This window comes from Tursiops truncatus, chromosome 4, assembly GCF_011762595.2.
Source record: "Tursiops truncatus isolate mTurTru1 chromosome 4, mTurTru1.mat.Y, whole genome shotgun sequence".
Taxonomy (NCBI): Eukaryota; Metazoa; Chordata; class Mammalia; order Artiodactyla; family Delphinidae; genus Tursiops; species Tursiops truncatus.
Window position 1 is genome coordinate 99,050,190 of NC_047037.1, and position 17,369 is coordinate 99,067,558.

Below are 17,369 nucleotides of genomic sequence, written 5' to 3' on the forward strand. Positions count from 1 at the left end.
CAAATAGACAATAATCTCTCCTGTATATTTTCAGGGCATTCTTGCTTAGGTTTACGCAACTGAACACTATGCCTTCTGTAGGTCTGTTCCAGAATGATAAGCCTACGAATAGAATGCTTATTGTTGATGTCCTAAGTGAGCACTTTATGACTAAGGGGCAAAAGTATCAGGGTATTAAAGCTTTAAAAGGTTCACTTTATGTATGGTAGAAATGTGTGTGTGTGTGTGTGTGTGTGTGTGCGCGCGCGCACGTGTGTGTGTGGGCGCGTGTGTGTTTACATACCCATCCTCTTAATTCACTAATTTATTTAGTAAATATTTAATGTATAGTTTCATGTGAAATGTGTCATGTTACGCCTTGGGGATATGAACATTTATGACAAACCAACAGAAAAAATGGGCATGCAATTGAAATGCAGAGCATGGTAAGTATGGAGACCGGGTAAATATAAGGAGCTATAATAAGATAATCAGGGCCAGATCATGAAGGACCTTACAAGTCACTTTAGAGAACTAATCAATCATAAACCCACCACACAGAGAGAAACAGTGCCAACATTAGAAAATTTTGCTATTCATTTTCTTATGACTATATGTGTACATCAGTTGTTTACATAGTTGGGTGATGATGTATATAGTTTCCAATCCTGCAGTCCTTACAGTACTGTCAACATTATTCTCATTCATTAAACTAACATTCCATCTTACAGACATAATACATTTTACTCGCTATTTATTTCTCATCACTTAGGATATCTATACATTTCCTTATTATATATAATGCATGTTTGTACACACATATAGTTCTTCTATATGTCATCTTTCCTAGATATTAAAATAGAGTAGTGGGTTTAAAGGATATAGTAATTTTAAGGCACTGGAAACACATTGCCATATAATTTTGTAGTTTTCCTGTAGTGACGTGGGAGTTCTGACCAAATCATACTCTAAGAATACATAAGCATTACCATTTACCAAAGAAAACCTCACAAAAAACAAAAACATGTCCAATTTGATTAGAAGAAAATTACCTATCATTTTAATTTTCATTTATTTGAACTTTAGCAAGAATGAAGTTCTTTTTTAATGCATATTAGGCAACTGTATCTCTTCTAAGAATTGACTGCTCATCCTTTGCCCATTTTACCACAGTCTATTCTTCACAAGTATTTTACCCAGCTTACTGCTTATTTTCATTTTATTTATAATGACTTTGATATGTGAAATTTCTATTAAACGCATCTGTCCTTTGCTTTGTAATTTATTTTTTATATGCTTCTCTACTTAGTCATATATTTACCTATATTTACTTTTTCTTAAGATGTTATGTTTAACATTTATCTGTTTAATAACTTGGGATTTCTTTCAGGTATTTTCTTAGTAAAGAATTAACTTGAAATGTTTTAAATAATAAGTTTCCCTCAATACATTTTATTCAGTGATGTATACTTTTCCCATTGATTTTATATGTGTTCTTTATCCTATATTAAATCTTTCCATATATTAAGAACTTTTTTCAAGTCTACCTCTTCTGTTCCTTTAATCAGAAACTGTTTCTATCTTCTCCTTAGAAATACAAATTAGTTCCTGAAATGTAAGCTAATTATTCATTCATTGATTTTGATTAAATATACTTTTCATGTTTTAAGGGATGTACTCAAATAAGAACTCATTTTTTAAAGAACCATGTACAAATGAAGTAGCACTACATTTTGCAATTATGTAACACCTTCACTGTCCTAGCAATAGATGATATTTTCAATATACAAGCACAATGCAGTGAACTTTTAGATAATATTATGGAAACCTGATGCCATATTTCCTAAGAAAACTTTTACAAAGAAAATTAAGCAAAATTTCAGTGAAAAAAATGGAATCACGAGGAAAGCAATTAGTTCTTGAAATATGAAAATATAAAAATAAAGAAAGTGATTTTTATGCAAAATCCAGTTCAGCAATACCATCTGTCTGCCATGTTTATGTGTTTAGACAATGTATAATCTGAGTTTTTGCTTGGTTGTTATAAATCCCAAACATATATACTCTTCTAAGTTATCAAAAAATTAAGCAAAAATGATTTTAGCATCTTTTGACCCTAAAATTAGAGTTATGGGTTAATATCCAAAATACATAAACAGCTCACACAACTCAACGTAAAAAAAAAGATTAAAAAATGGGCAGAAGACCTGAACAGACATTTTTCTAAAGAGTACATGCAGGTGGCCAATGGGCAAATAAAAAGATGATCAACATTGCTAATCATCAGGGAAATGAGAATCAAAACCACAATGAGATATCACCTCACACCTGTCAGAATCACTCTCATCAAAAAGAACACAAATAACAAATATTGGCAAGGATGTGGAGAAAAGGGAATCTTTGTACACTGTTGGTGGGAATGTAAATTGGTGCACCCACTGTGGAAAACAATATGGAGGTTTCCCAAAAAACTAAAAATAGAACTACCATATGACCCAGCAATTCCAATCCTGAGTAAGAAAGAAACAAAAACACTAATTTGAAAAGATACATGCATCCCAATGTTCATAGCAGTGTTATTTACAATTGCCAAGATATGGAAGCAACCTAAGTGTCCATCAACAGATGAATGGATAAAGAAGATGTGGTATATATATATATATACACACAATGGAATACTACTCAGTCATAAAAAGAATGAAATTTTGCCATTTGCAACAACATGGATGGACATGGAGGATATTATGGTAAGTGAAATAAGTCAGACAGAGAAAGGCAAATACCGTATGATAACACTTATATGTAGAATCTAAAAAATACAACAAATTAATGAATATAACAAAGAGAAACAGACTTACAGATATAGAGAACAAATTAGTAGTTACCAGTTGGGAGAGAGAAGTGGGGAAGAGCAATATAGGGGTATGGGATTAAGAGGTACAAACTATTATGTATAAAATAAGCTACAAGGGTATATTATACAGCACAAGGAATACAGCCAAATTTTATCACAACTATAAACAGAGCATAATAACCTTTGAAAACTGTGAATCACTATATTGTATAACTGTAACTTATATAACATTGCACATCAACTATACTTTAATAAAGAATAAAATAATAGTTTTCCCTACAAAATCAAGTCCCTGTTGGCCAAATTTACATCAAACAAAGGGTAACTCCTCCCATACTCTGCTTATAGTACCTCTGATACCTCTGACACCACGACAAGCTACAATGGATTTAAAAGTCACATGAAGGCAAGTATGTGACTTCATTCCCTCCTCTGAGACTGTGAGCTACCACAAGGGAGAAAAGAAAAATTTATGGAAGTAGAAAATAAAATTCAAATTAATAAGGGAAATGAAAAGAATTGGGACATTTGTAGAGAAAAGCTTAGAGAAAGATAGTTAGTTCTAGATCATAGTACAATAATGAGGAGTTTGGCCTTAAAAGGTCATAAAAACTTTATCTAATTCTTCAGGTGTAAAGAAAGTGGATATATCAAGGCTGTATCATAAAAAAAGGTCTATCAGAATTAATTGCAATTAGGTTACTTTTTGCATTTCACCTAACATTATGGATTCTTTCTTTTATTGAGAAAATTAGAATAAAAATTACATTATATTAAAATTTAAAAAAATTATTTCTAACAAATAAATAAGTAGAAGTAATCTTAATAGAATGTTCTACTGATGGTCTTCCCATCTACAAAGAGTGATGATTCAGAGAAAGAACTTCTAGCTCTTGAAGTGCAATTTATTTTTTGTATTTTCTTCTTAAATAGGCTAATAGGCAGAAGGAAGATTTTAGACAAGATACATGGAAGACCACCCTAAAAGAGTCGGTTAAAATATACAAGAGAATTGGAGCTCTTTCTTAGAGATCTTTGAAATGGGATAAAATAACATTTATTTATAATATAAAATATATTTATCTATATAATGTTACTTATAACATTTATAAGAACATCTTGCCTGATGACTTGTAGCTGAAGTCTACATTCTCTTGAGGTCCTTTAAGGCATATGAAAATTGTCACCTTATAAGTATAAAACTAATATGAACTGGCAGCAGTTAGGTTAATAAAATTCAGATGTTGGAAAACAGTTTTTTTTAGGACATAATTTTCCATGTCAGTTATCTTTAAATTTAAATATATAATTAAGTAGACTTCAAATAGAGTTTAATTGTTCTGCTCTTAATACAAGTATCTCACATTTTGGATAAAACAGCTAAATAAAGACAGCAGTTGAACATTTTAAATATTCAAAACTGTCAGCACATGAAATATTTATTCTCATAAAAATAGAATGAGGAACCTATTCTCAATTTCTAGAAATCTAAATGTGCAATTCATATCTACAACTAACCAACATTTATCTTTATAAAAAGTAATAAAAACATTTAAAAACATAAAATTATGAGATAGGACATAACTATCAAAAAAACTTATCAAAATATAATCTAAGGACTTCCCTGGTGGCACAGTGGTTAAGAATCTGCCTACCAATGCAGGGGATACGGGTCGAGCCCTGGTCCGGGAAGATCCCAACGCCACGGAGCAAATAAGTCCATGTGCCACAACTACTGAGCCTGTGCTCTAGAGCCCGCGAGCCACAACTACTGAGCCTGCGTGACACAACAACTAAAGCCCATGCGCCTAGAGCTCGTGCTCCGCAACAAGAGAAGCCACCGCAATGAGAAGCCCGCGCACCACAACTGAAGAGTAGCCCCCGTTCAACGCAACTAGAGAAAGTCCGCACACAGCAACGAAGACCCAAAGCAGCCAAAATAAATAAATAGACAAATAAAAATTTTTTAAAATATATATAATCTAAAACTCATAGAAAGTAGTCAATCATTCACTATTTATATAAAACAGCCTTGAAATAGGAAGTCAAAAACAGAGGACATCAATTCACACAGGCATTATAAAGTAAAAGGTAATCATATCTTAGAGATTTAGTGATTCAGCAAACGAGTAAAATAAGCTTTTTAAAGACAAAACAAAATGGAATGAAAAGTACATTTCTATTCACATATTATAGATATATTTATCACCCTTGGAATATTATTTATTTGCTTTAATGAGAGATTACTTAAGAAATATGTAAGCTGGATAACAATTTGAAAGGATGAATACAAATAATTCAATGAGTCATATCATAATTACTTTGAGGAAAAAAACACTTTTATCTCAGGGTACACCTTGGAAATGACTCAATACAACAATATAGAGCAGAGAACAAAGGTATCAATAGCTATGAAATCTACCCTTAGGTCTATTAAAATTGCAAAATAATTAGAAGAGCATTAGGCAAATTATGAAACTACCTTTCATTTTTTTTGTTTTTAATCTTTTATTACTAAAAGCTTTGCTCACTGTATAACAGAATAAATACGTGGCCAAACAACTAGTCTCTCTTTCATAAAAACAGAAAAGTGAAATGTCAACATTCACCACCTGCCATATCACTAATCATTTATTACTTTATACATATTTTAAGGACTTGTGTACTAAGTAATATTTCAGGCACTCATTTCTTGCAAATGCGTATTGAATCAGATATTATACGTTCAATTAGTCTTTATTTAGCTAAGTTCTAAAGAATCTTAAAGAATGAAAGACTGTTGACTGCTCTGTAGTAGACACCATGTCTCAAACACTCAAACATGCATCTATTTTTCACTACATGGCATACAGCACAGTACTTTGCACATCATAGTTACTGACTATAGTTGTTTGCTGACTAACACATAGAGGTAAATGGGAAAAACAACGACATCACTATTTTGTAAAACGTTTTCAGGACCGATTTCAAGAGTGTGTGCCTACCGCAGTTGCATGGCTCCCTGAACCTGTTTAGGGTTTAATGATCATCTAATGCCATCTTGAAATTCTTTTTTTTTTTTTTTTGCGGTACATGGGCCTCTCACTGCTGTGGAGGCGCCTCCCCCGTTGCGGAGCACAGGCTTCGGACGCGCAGGCCCAGCAGCCATGGCTCATGGGCCCAGCCGCTCCGCGGCATGTGGGATCTTCCCGGACCGGGGCACGAACCCGTGTCCCCTGCATCGGCAGGCGGACTCTCAACCACTGCGCCACCAGGGAAGCCCCATCTTGAAATTCTTAATAATTTTATCTTTAACTCATGTTTTGTAAGTGAAGTCTGATGGGACAATGGAGTGTGCATTGGGAGCTTGAAGCCCCGGCTCTAGGCAAGGTCCAGCTTCTGGCCACCCACCCTCCCCACATTCCTGGGGATGTGTTTTCCCTGTCTTCCCCCCTGCTCTCTGCCAAGCAGTCTTCCAATCCCTGCACTGCCCACGGATTGCTGCCATTCTCCACCTGGGTTAAGTGACTTTGTTAACTTCTGAGGAGGGAGGACCACATTTCTGGGTTGTCTCCAGTCTCTAGTGGGGATCTGGGCATGTGCACAGAAGGGTCTAGGTAGGGCTCTCTAGCACTGGAGAGTGGAGTGTAGAGGAGTGAGTGAGTGAGTGAGTGAGTGTGTGTGTGTGTGTGTGTGTGTGTGTGTGTGTGTGTGTTGGCTGTCTCTGTTCTGCAGAGGCCACATTTTAGTGGGGGTAAGCTTCTCATCCACTCCATGCAGGTAGCCAATAGTTTCTGGGAAGGAGATTCAAAGACCCTTAGGGTTTTCCCTTCCACTGTGGGTTTGGAAGCCTTGGGAACCTGGAGGTTTCCTCAATCACCCTACAAGTATCCCTGTGCAGAGGGAGGGCCTCTCGACTGGATCAGTGCCTGGGGACACCCTCTCTTCCTCTTTCCAAACTTTCTGAGTCTGTCTTACATTTGTCTGCTCTGGTCTGCTTGAGATACCCTTCGGTACTGGGGATAGGGAGTGGTGCAGGACTCTAGGAAAAGAACTGTGATTTCGATGATTTCACAAATGAGTTAAATGCTCTTATATTTACATTTAAAAGTAGCATTGAGCAATTAAAGAGGAATGGTAAAGTTTATGCTAATAATTTGAAATTTACTTTTACTTTACTTAGAAGGACATTAAATGGCAATTAAAAAAGCACCATGACAAGTTGAGAGACAGAAATTGCAGAAGGAAAAGCCTCTATATGTTAGTACCTTTAACGGCCCTTTTTTTTCTGTGTTTTGAACAAAGGGTCCTGCAGTTTCATTTTTCACTGGGTACCACAAATTATGTAGCTGGAACTGTTTTAGAATCCAAACCAAATAGAAAAGTGCTGAGGAATACATGGAAGGAAAAAAAGCTACTTAATCTAAAGATGCTATATGGAATTTCAGTCTGATTAAAAGGTCAGCAATTAGTTTTCAATCTTTACAAACTATTTATTAAGACATTTCACATTTTAAATAATAATTAGAATAATCTATCAACCTTGAAAATCTTTTAGTTTTATTCTCACATTATTCAAAAAAAATCTTTATTAATATTTACTTTGAAGTAAAAGGGACTTTTAGAAAACATCCCCCCAAAATGAAAACCTAGTTTTTAAGAGCAACCACATTTGAATCCAATAATCCAGTTATCCAAATCAGTCAAGTTATGCAGGCAGAGTTTAGTTAAGGAAATTAAATTGGCGCCCATTTTCAAAACAAAGAATTGCATTGAAAATGAGCAACCAATGTGCTAGTCAGTTCTCAACCATAAAGTAGAACCTTACATCATGACAGTCATAGATTATGCAAAATGTGATCATATGCATTTATCTTCACTGCTAACCAGATTTATTTTTATAGGATTTAAAATATTTTACTAAACAATCTCTATTACTAATTTTTCAACTTATATGGAGAAATGCCATTAAAATTGTTAATGTGGTAGTGGAGGCATCAAAATAGCAATAAGATCTTATTACTTTATGCTAAAGAAAACACTTTGTCACCTTTCCTGAAAAATGCACAAATGAGAATTTCTCAGAGAAACAGCTGATGACTCTAAAAGCCAACTGCTTAAAATCAAGTTTAGGATTAAACATATTTTTCTAGCAATGTACAATCACCAAAAAAATCCCCTTGATTGCTATTAAAGGATGGTTTAGTGTTGATTAAAATCTTTTATTAAAAATTCTATAAGAACAGCACCACAGGACTTAGGGAGCATGAAATTTAGTACATGCTAAAGATTACATGTGCAATAATACTTCCCAGTTAATTTCTAGACAAATTCCTGGTTAAATTTAAGGCTTTGCCCTTTTAATTCCCACTGCCTGGAATACTCTTTTATATATTCACAGGGTTTTCTCTTCAATTTATGATCCGCTCAGGTGTTATATCAAAAGAGGTGTTTTTGGTTTTCCTATGCAAAATGCCCCTTCCCCACCACTTCCAAACCTCTTACTGTGTTTAGTTTTTCTTCACGGGACATATCACTTCTTGACACTAAAATATAATGTCCTGAACGGAGGGACACTATTAACGGTTTGTACTTCTTTATTGCTATATCTCTAGCACACTGAACAGTTTCTGTCAGATAGTAAACATTCAATAAATATTTTTGAATGAATGAAATAAATTAATGAATGAAAGATTAACTGAAACCATCTCCAATATCTGTTAATGCAGTTAACAGAGATTTATTAGGTTATAGTCAATGTAGGTTGAGGATATGTTCAGTCAAATAACACAACATCCTTGTTCTCAAGAAACTTTCACATTGGTCAGAAAAGCAACTATTAAAAATATGATTATGATCCAGTGAGAGAGAACCATGTGTGTTATTGTACACAAGTGACTGGGAACAGTTCAATTTCTACACTTCTTGACTAAGAGCTGAGCCATTTACCAACTTCAGGAAACTCATTGCTAAGGTCAAGAGCCTTTTCTATACCATTCGTTTACTCAAAAGTTGCATGCCACAAAAAGACACTAAACTCGGGAGTAATTTGATGTTTCCCAGGACCAAACACAAAGTTTACAATCATCCAGACTCTATCATAATTTAATATATGGCTGGACCATAAAGTTATTTAGTTGTGATTAACTAGACTGACATTTCAATTATCTTCCCTACATAAAGTATTCAGTGCACTTTTCAGAAGAAAAACACTTTTCCTAGAAGATAGGAAAATTTTATCCTTCAATATAAAGTGTCTGTGGCTTTTGAATATATAATTTTCTTATGTTTAAGAAATATGTAAAATACAAATAATATAGCATCACTCTTAGCTTCAATTACGGTTATTGCTTTTTTTCTTTAACTTATCATGACACTGGCTTATATTCAGTATATTTTTAGTAAGCATTTAAAACTTTTATACTTTGAGTAGACTTGCACAGATTTTAGAAAAAAGAATATCCACTGTCAAGAATTTTCAAAACACTGTCAAGAATTTTCAAAACACAGTGAGGATTATGAGGAATATCCAGACATAAAATAAATTAAAATACAGATATAAAGATGAATGAATGTTTATAATGTCCCTAATTACCTAGTCTAGCAACGTGCAAAAGGTTGCTATTTGAAATAGACTGTATTTTCAGAATGCAGTGAACTGTAAATCAAATAGACATCTCAAGTTTATAAATATATGGAGACTTTTGTTGATTTAAATCTGTTTTCAATGTCAGTTCAATTAATTATTGCTACCTGAGCAAATATATGAAATCTGCAATCAAAATGTAAGCCTAAAGCAAGACCTATACAGAATAGTCACCCATTGGCAGAGACAGGAGTGTTGAATATATATTTTAGGAAGCTGAAGGACTGGACAAACTGCTTCTGACAATAATTGCTTTAAAGACCCTTTAGTAAATATCAGCAGAATTGGTTTGTAACTTAGCATGTCTTTCACTTTGAACATGGTCCCTAAAGGTTTTTGCACATGTCAGGATATCTACAAACACAATTTGTTTCAGGCTATCCATGATTAACATTTTCCTTTCCTGTCTATGACCTGAATAATTCCTTTTACTAAACTACACAGCTTAGTTTTTCTATCATGCACTGAGGATTAAAATCAAATGTTTTCTAGGTGTTGCTTTCTTGTTTTGTTCTCTAAATGAACCACCTTTAAAGACCATTTAAATAAACTATCAAAATAGAAGGTTGCAAAAAAGCTTTTAGGGATTGCAGAAGTCAGTTAATTAAGGTTTATTGCAAAGATTTCTAATTATGAGAGTCAGTCTTAAATCTATAATCTTATTTATCCAACTAGAATCAGGATAATCAAGGAATGTTTTTCCTAACTACAGCTAAGTGGGTCTAAGTGATTTGGAAATTTCTTTTCTTTTTTTTTTTTTACATTTCTGTAATTGTAAGCAGAGAGCAAACAATTAAGTCAAGGTTGTTTAATGGGGTTTCCTTAATATTTCTTAAGTATGAGAAAAGACATATACATATAATCAACTACACGAAAGAAAAGGTAATTTGACGCAAACTTCCTCTTTATCCTCACGTTCCACGCTGTGCACAGAATAGTAAAATCATAATTAATGCAACTGTCTATATTTTTCAGTCTCTATTATTTTATTTCCTATTTGTACGAGGTTGCCTCATGTACAATATTATTATTCTGCTGATTTTCTTTTTCCCTACCTCTGGCCCTGATGATATATCAGCATCTTCTGCTAAATGGTTGTTCCCCTAACTTGTCTTGGCTATTTTGCAGACACCAACTCATTTCTCCAAATGTTAGTTAAATCTTCAGGTCCTTCCCCAAATCCTGTTGTACCTCTGCAATATATCAACTTGTTAGATGTTCTTGGGTCCATTAGTCATCAGGGCCTAATCCCTCAGTTGCTCAACCTTTGCTTGGTTCCTTCTACTCAGCATTCTTTCCCTTCTCCTGGCTTCACGTGGCCTACTCATATTCTACTCATCTCTCAGAACAGAACTTAATTTAATACTGCTTCCTCAGGAAAACCAGCCCTTATTCTCTAGACCTGAATAATACATGCTCTCAGAGCACCCTGAGCTTCTCCTTGGTGGGACTTATCACAGTACTAATTATGTATTTGTCAAATTATTTGTTATCTGCCTCCCCACCAGGGTGTAAAATTCACAAAAGCTCGCTCACCACTATACATGTGTTGAATAAATTAAAGGCTTATTAATAGCTCATATCACTTTTCTATTTTAGTGTGAAAACAATGATATGTAACCTACAGATAATGAGACAAATAATTTACTGTGGTCCCCTCAGTCCAACAAAATTGTAATATGTTACCCTGTAACTTTGGACAGTGCCTCTTGAGTCACTTCAAAGAGAATTTCCAAAGATACCCAAGTGGAATGATGGCAAATCCCTCCCTCTATCTGCAACAGTAACACTGTTATCTTATTAAAGCTGGCACACAATGATGACAGCTCAAGTCTGGTTCTGGGACACTCCAGTTTCTATAAGCTCCTTTTACCCAACACTAGGATCTGACCCCTTCTGATATGAAGAGAGTAATGGATGCATGCACAGATTGAATTATTTCATAATGTTACCCTTGACTAGAATATCTGCATTTTTAAAAGTATGATTTTCTAACATCAGAATTTCAGACACAAGAAGAGAAGACCTTCTTGGTGCCTCTCAAAATTATGACATGGAGATAAGTGGCTTATACGTGTAAGACTGGTCATAATATTTTATAAAGCATATATGTGGCAATATTTTAGCTCAGTTTAGGACCTTGATGTACTTTTCAAACAAAATTTAAATATATTTTGATTTTTCATTATAATTTATAACTAAAACAAAGTTGAATTAAATGAACAATAATTGTTTCTCAATATTCTTCTCAAAAATAAATTTACTGGGGAGGATTATTTAATAATACTGTCCCCTACCAGAATGCATAGCCTCAATATATGGATACTGTATCTTGTTTCATGCTTTGTATAATTTCTGTCCTTATAACCATACACTTTTAATAAATTCTCTCATTTTCAAAGTGGGAAATAGTTCGTATCCTGCCCTTCTGCTAAATTAGAAAAATAGCCTAAATGAACTCTCTTCTAATCCTGAAAGACTGCTATGTGTATAATGTATGAAATTATGTAAACATATTTACATGTATATTTTATTTAAAGTGATATATTGTTTTTATTCCCAAACTTAATTATTTATACCCTATAGTTAGAACAGTTGTACTGGATTATAGTTTTTTTAATCAAGTGGCAGAAAAAAGGCTTAGAAATAATCTGTTAATGCAGAGAGAAACAGAAGACCCTATCTGTTTTATGTTGAAGACACATCTGACAAGATTTTGTTGACACTATGGGAAAGAAGGAAAAAAAGAGAAAACAAGAATTACATTTTGAACAATCATAAAGCAAATTCTATGATGTGGAGCAGTTTGCTAGATGAAGAGGAATATTATACACTAAATATAAAAATGGTGATTCTACAGTATTATTTGGCTTTGCTTTATTTATTAGATGTATTTCTGAAGATTATCAGCAAAGTGAACTTATATATATTATTTTGAATAAAATAGTCACATCCACTTCAAATATGTTTTTAGTAGAATATTTAAGTTTTCTTCCTGTATACTTTATAGGTTTAGCAGTGTTTTTTTTACTTTTTATTTTGCAATAATTATAGATTCACAGATATTTGCAAAAGAAATGTATGGTAAGGTCCCATACACCCTTTACCCAGCCTCCCCCAATGCTAACTACTTGCAATAACTAAAGTGCAACATCAAAACCAGGAAACCAACATTGAGAAAATCCATAGAGCTCGTGTGTGTGTGCATGCACGCATGTCGTGCGTGTAGCTCTTTGCAATTTATCACATATCTAACTTCATGTAACTACCACCATAATCAAAATACATAACTATATTATTACTGCAAGGCTCCCTCCTGCTACCCCTTCATAGCCAATCCCTCTCTCCCTAAGCCCTAACCCTTGTCCACCAAGAATCTATTCTCCATCTCTACAATTATGTTATTTCAAGAATGTTATGTAAGTGAATTATACAGTATGTATCCTTTTGAGATTGGTTTTTTTCACTCAGCATAGTGCCCTTAAAGTTTATTCAAGTTGTGTGTATCACTAGTTTGTTCCTTTTTATTGCTGAATAGTATTCCAACATCTTACATATATTTCTACTTTAAATATCACCATAGCTGCCTTAATGCATGATATGGGCCGAAATGCATCCCCTAAAATCCATATGTTGAATTTAGCATGTGGCTGGATTTGGAGATAGGTCCCTTAAAGATGAAATTAAGGTAAAATGAGGTCATATGGGTGGGATTTAATCTGTCATGATAGTATCCTTACAAGAAGAGATTATGACAGAGACATGCACATAGGAAAGAACATATGAAGACACAGGGAAAAATGGCTATCTACAATCCAAGGAGAAAGGATTTAGAATGAAATCAACTCTGCTGATACCTTAATCTTGGACTTCTGGTCTCTAGAACAATAAGAAATTAAATTTCTGTTGTTTACACCACCTAGTCTGTGGCATTTGTTATAGCAGACCTAGCAAACGAATATAGTGTAAAAGAATAGTATAAAACATATAAAACAATACTTTCTTCTTTAAGACAATCACTTCTGTATCAACATAATTTATGAATGCTTCTCAAAGGGAGTTTTTAAAATCTTTGAAGCTTTTCCTGTATCATGCTTTGTGATAAATTACATTATGGGGAGAATTAAAGAGAATATATATTTTAAAAAATCATAGGTCTATTCATGCCTAACTACATTGCAGTAAAAACCTGTAGTGTTAAAAGGGACCATTTAGCTGAAGGCAATTGGAGTTTTTAAAAAAGTTTAACTATTTTTTTACACAAAACTGCACCTAAACAGCAGCATTTAGACACATTTCTGTATATTTTTTGCTGTTTCTTTTAGGAGTGGATTATGGTTAGGCTTGCTGGCTGCATTGTTTTTACAATATAGATATGAATTATAATTAGCATAAATTCTTACTATTTGCTTATCTGACATGGAAAAGAGATGGCTGCATAAGTACGGCAACTGAATTTCAATTCATGTAGCAACCTCTTATTTATGTCTGATGTTTGTTGGTAAGTAATATGGACTTGCTCTTAAGATATGTTAGTATAGGATTATATCAAAAACATAAATGCATAGATATTAAAGAGAAGCTTTATATCTAATTGACCATTACTACTAAGAAGTAATATCAAAAATATCTTTCTGCACCTTGGGAAACAATAAGAACAACAACCAGAAAATCACCCCTGTAATGTATAGAGTGTACAATTGCACCTCAGTGAATATAGATCCACCAGGGATATTAAGCATCAAAAGGGAATTATAGATAAGTTTTGAGAGAACAACAGTGGAACTTACCATCTTGATTCGTGGTCACTGTAATAGCTGTGAATGGCTTGGGAGAAAAACTCAACTCAGAAACTCCATTCATGGCTTCTATTTCAAAGGTGTAATTCACGTGAGGCACAAAGTCAAGTACTATCACGGAATTGTTGATCAGGCCAGTATGTCTTGGGATGAAGCGGAGTCCTCCACCACAGTCCTCACACTGGCTGGTGTCTAAGCCACATTTCTTACAGATTACACTGTATGTGAGATCTTTTCTCCCTCCTGTGTCACTTGGTGGGCTCCATTCCAAAATAAGGGCCGTTTCATTGATGTTAAAAACCACATTCCTAGGAGCTGAAGGTGGCCCTAGAGAAAGCAATTAAAAAAACAAATGTACATGTATAGGACAATGAATTATGGTGCTAACTTGAAAATGTCATCAATAAACACTTGCTTGTCTTTTATATTAGTTTGAGCTCTTTCTTCTGATGGAAACAATAAAGAAATATGGTTAAAAATATCTGAGTTAGTCTAGTAAGAGTGGAGTCTTAGCGGTGAAGATGGTCTATATCTTAACTTTTGGTATATGAATTTCAATATTTAATATCAAAAGCCACAGATCTCCAAAAGATAGTAATTATACTTTTTAAATTTGTTGACTGAAAATATATAACAAAACATTATTTTAAATTATGTGATGGTTTTAAATACATCTTAATAATTACATCATCATTTTAAAATTTTGAAAAAATAGTAACATGCATATATAAAACATGCTGTGTTCAGTCTTTCAGTCCTCAAACTATGCTTGATGTGTAAGTAAAACTCCCATTCATTTTTCTGGACAATCTCTCTAAGAATCTTTTTCTCACAGGCTGAGAATAAATGGCCATAAACTCAGGGTGGACAGACAGTTTGGAAGAAGGGGAAGAGGAAGGGAAACTGGAGGCAGCATAAAGGCTTTTACTAGGTCCTGCCAATTTCATGGGACAAAAGCATTATACGGAAGGGATAAAAGGGGGTATACATAAGAAATGGTACCTGACTTTTATTTAGATTAACTTTACTAAACGTAAGTAAGTGTGTCCTTAGAAGCTTATAAAGAGACCCACACAATCCTCTTATTTGTCATCAAGAGTACACAAACCATGTTTCTCATGGATGGTGGATGAGCATCTGCTCTCTTTTTTCTCATTATTTTTCCATACGGATCACACTGCATAGAGTATTTATATCCTTTAACTATTCCAGCCTTTTCTTAAAATTGTGTCAATAATCTTTTACACTTATCCGAGTCCTTCAAACCTCAGTTTCATATCATTCACTGAACAAATATTAACTGAAGGTCTACTCGGTGCCTGGCACTGTGCTATGTACTATGTTGTGAAATACCACAGAATCCTTTCTGTAAGAGACTGTGCTTATGACAGATATTTTGAAAAATAATTTATTGTATAAATAACTAATTAACATTCCTGCCACATTTTAAAAAGCTTAGTTTTAAGAAATCTAAACAGTTCTTTAAATTGCTGCTATTAAGAAAATTTGCTTAGAAGGAGGGAAAGAATTCTCTGTGACATTCTCTCCATAGAAAGAAATACAATTTTTGATATAAGCTTCTTTTGGATTTCAAGATATGGTCATTCATTCATTAAATATATATATATTTTAGTGACTACAATGTGTGCCAGATATTCTGCTAGATCTTGGGCTTACAGCATGAACGTGATAAAAGTTATTTCTGCTTTCTTGTTATTAACATTTTAGCTGAATGGCTAGATAAACACAAATACACACACACAAACAGAAGAATAAAATTCAAATTATAGTAAGTGCAGTTACAGAAATCAAAAGGAAAGGAGCTGAAATAACCTGAGAAACATTCTGAGAAGGCCTAATATAGGTGATGTGGAAGATGTTCAGAGGGGTGGGAAGAATATTAGAGGTAGAAGATGTGTGGCTCTTTAGTCAAAAAAGATTTTAAAATAGTCATGGAACTGTCAGAAGATCACTGTGGCTAGAATGCGGAAGGAGGAAGCAAGAAGTGAGTTTTAAGGAACAGGAAGGGGTTGGATAATGCCAGACTGCTGGCTCATTGGAATGAGTCTGAATATGTTTCTATACTTAACAGGAAGAAACTAACAGATTCTATCTACAGAAGTGATGTGTTTCAAAAACAGCATTCTGGCTGCAGTGTGGGGAATGGTCTAAATGAGTACAGAGGACTCAGTAGCAAGATCTGTTATATACTGTTAGAGTAGCATAACATCACTCCTAAATCTATATGATTGTGTATTGGCTTTGAGATATTAAGAAGTGTTACATTTTCCTTTTTCATTTTGCTGGATCCTGATATCAGCAACCTAATGGGTAGGACTCAGACACCTATATGTACATTTCATGTTCCAGAGAGTTAAGAAACGTCTACCTTCAGAAAGGAAAATATGGAAGGGATTAAAAACTAGAGCACAGGGATAGGCATAGTTCTTTACCTCCAACCTAGACTCATGGCTAGGAGATAAAGATTCATTATCATTATCATAATAATGTCTTCCTACAGAATGACATATTCATATTGTTGTTCTTTTCTTCTATTTATAATGGAAAAACATGAATTATTATTCACTTACATTTCCAAGAACAGGAAGAATGTTATCAATTATGTTATGGGTGTCTGCAAGTATATGACTGTCCGCCTAGAGATACTTAAATAAAAACGGCAGACACCCTTCTCCCTCAAGGGCTCTCAGACCAATTAGCATGACAATTAAATAGCTTTTTAATTGCTGTTAAATTATGCCAGCTAAACTGTGATTTCATGCAAATATTAAGCTGTAATGACATGCATGAATCATTTACTAAGATTTAGAACTTAGAACAAAGAGAGACAATTAATTCTAATCCTCAGATTCAACTAAATTATGTGTCACTAAGCTTTTATGAATGTGGCCTGACTGCTTTGTTATCATTTATAAATTATACAAAGATTATGTGACACCCAAGGAAAAAAAATCTTGGCAGCAATAACTCTTTTGGAGACATCTGTACTGAAAACTCTCAGGGATTTTCTTATGTTGATTTTTTTTTCTTTAAAGGAAACATGTACTTCACATAGAAAAAAGCTATCTCCACACTACACCCTCCAAACCAA

The 17,369-nt window shown here is 33.9% G+C and overlaps 1 protein-coding gene across 1 annotated transcript in view; it reads right to left on the bottom strand.

Moving 5' to 3' along the window:
* EPHA6 (EPH receptor A6) overlaps nt 1-17,369 on the bottom strand; it is an 868,762-nt gene that overhangs the window by 485,116 nt on the left and 366,277 nt on the right. Inside the window, exon 5 of the mRNA XM_019922241.2 lies at nt 14,249-14,584. Within this exon, the coding sequence (XP_019777800.1) occupies nt 14,249-14,584 (336 nt within the window). The remainder of the gene's footprint in view (nt 1-14,248; nt 14,585-17,369) is intronic.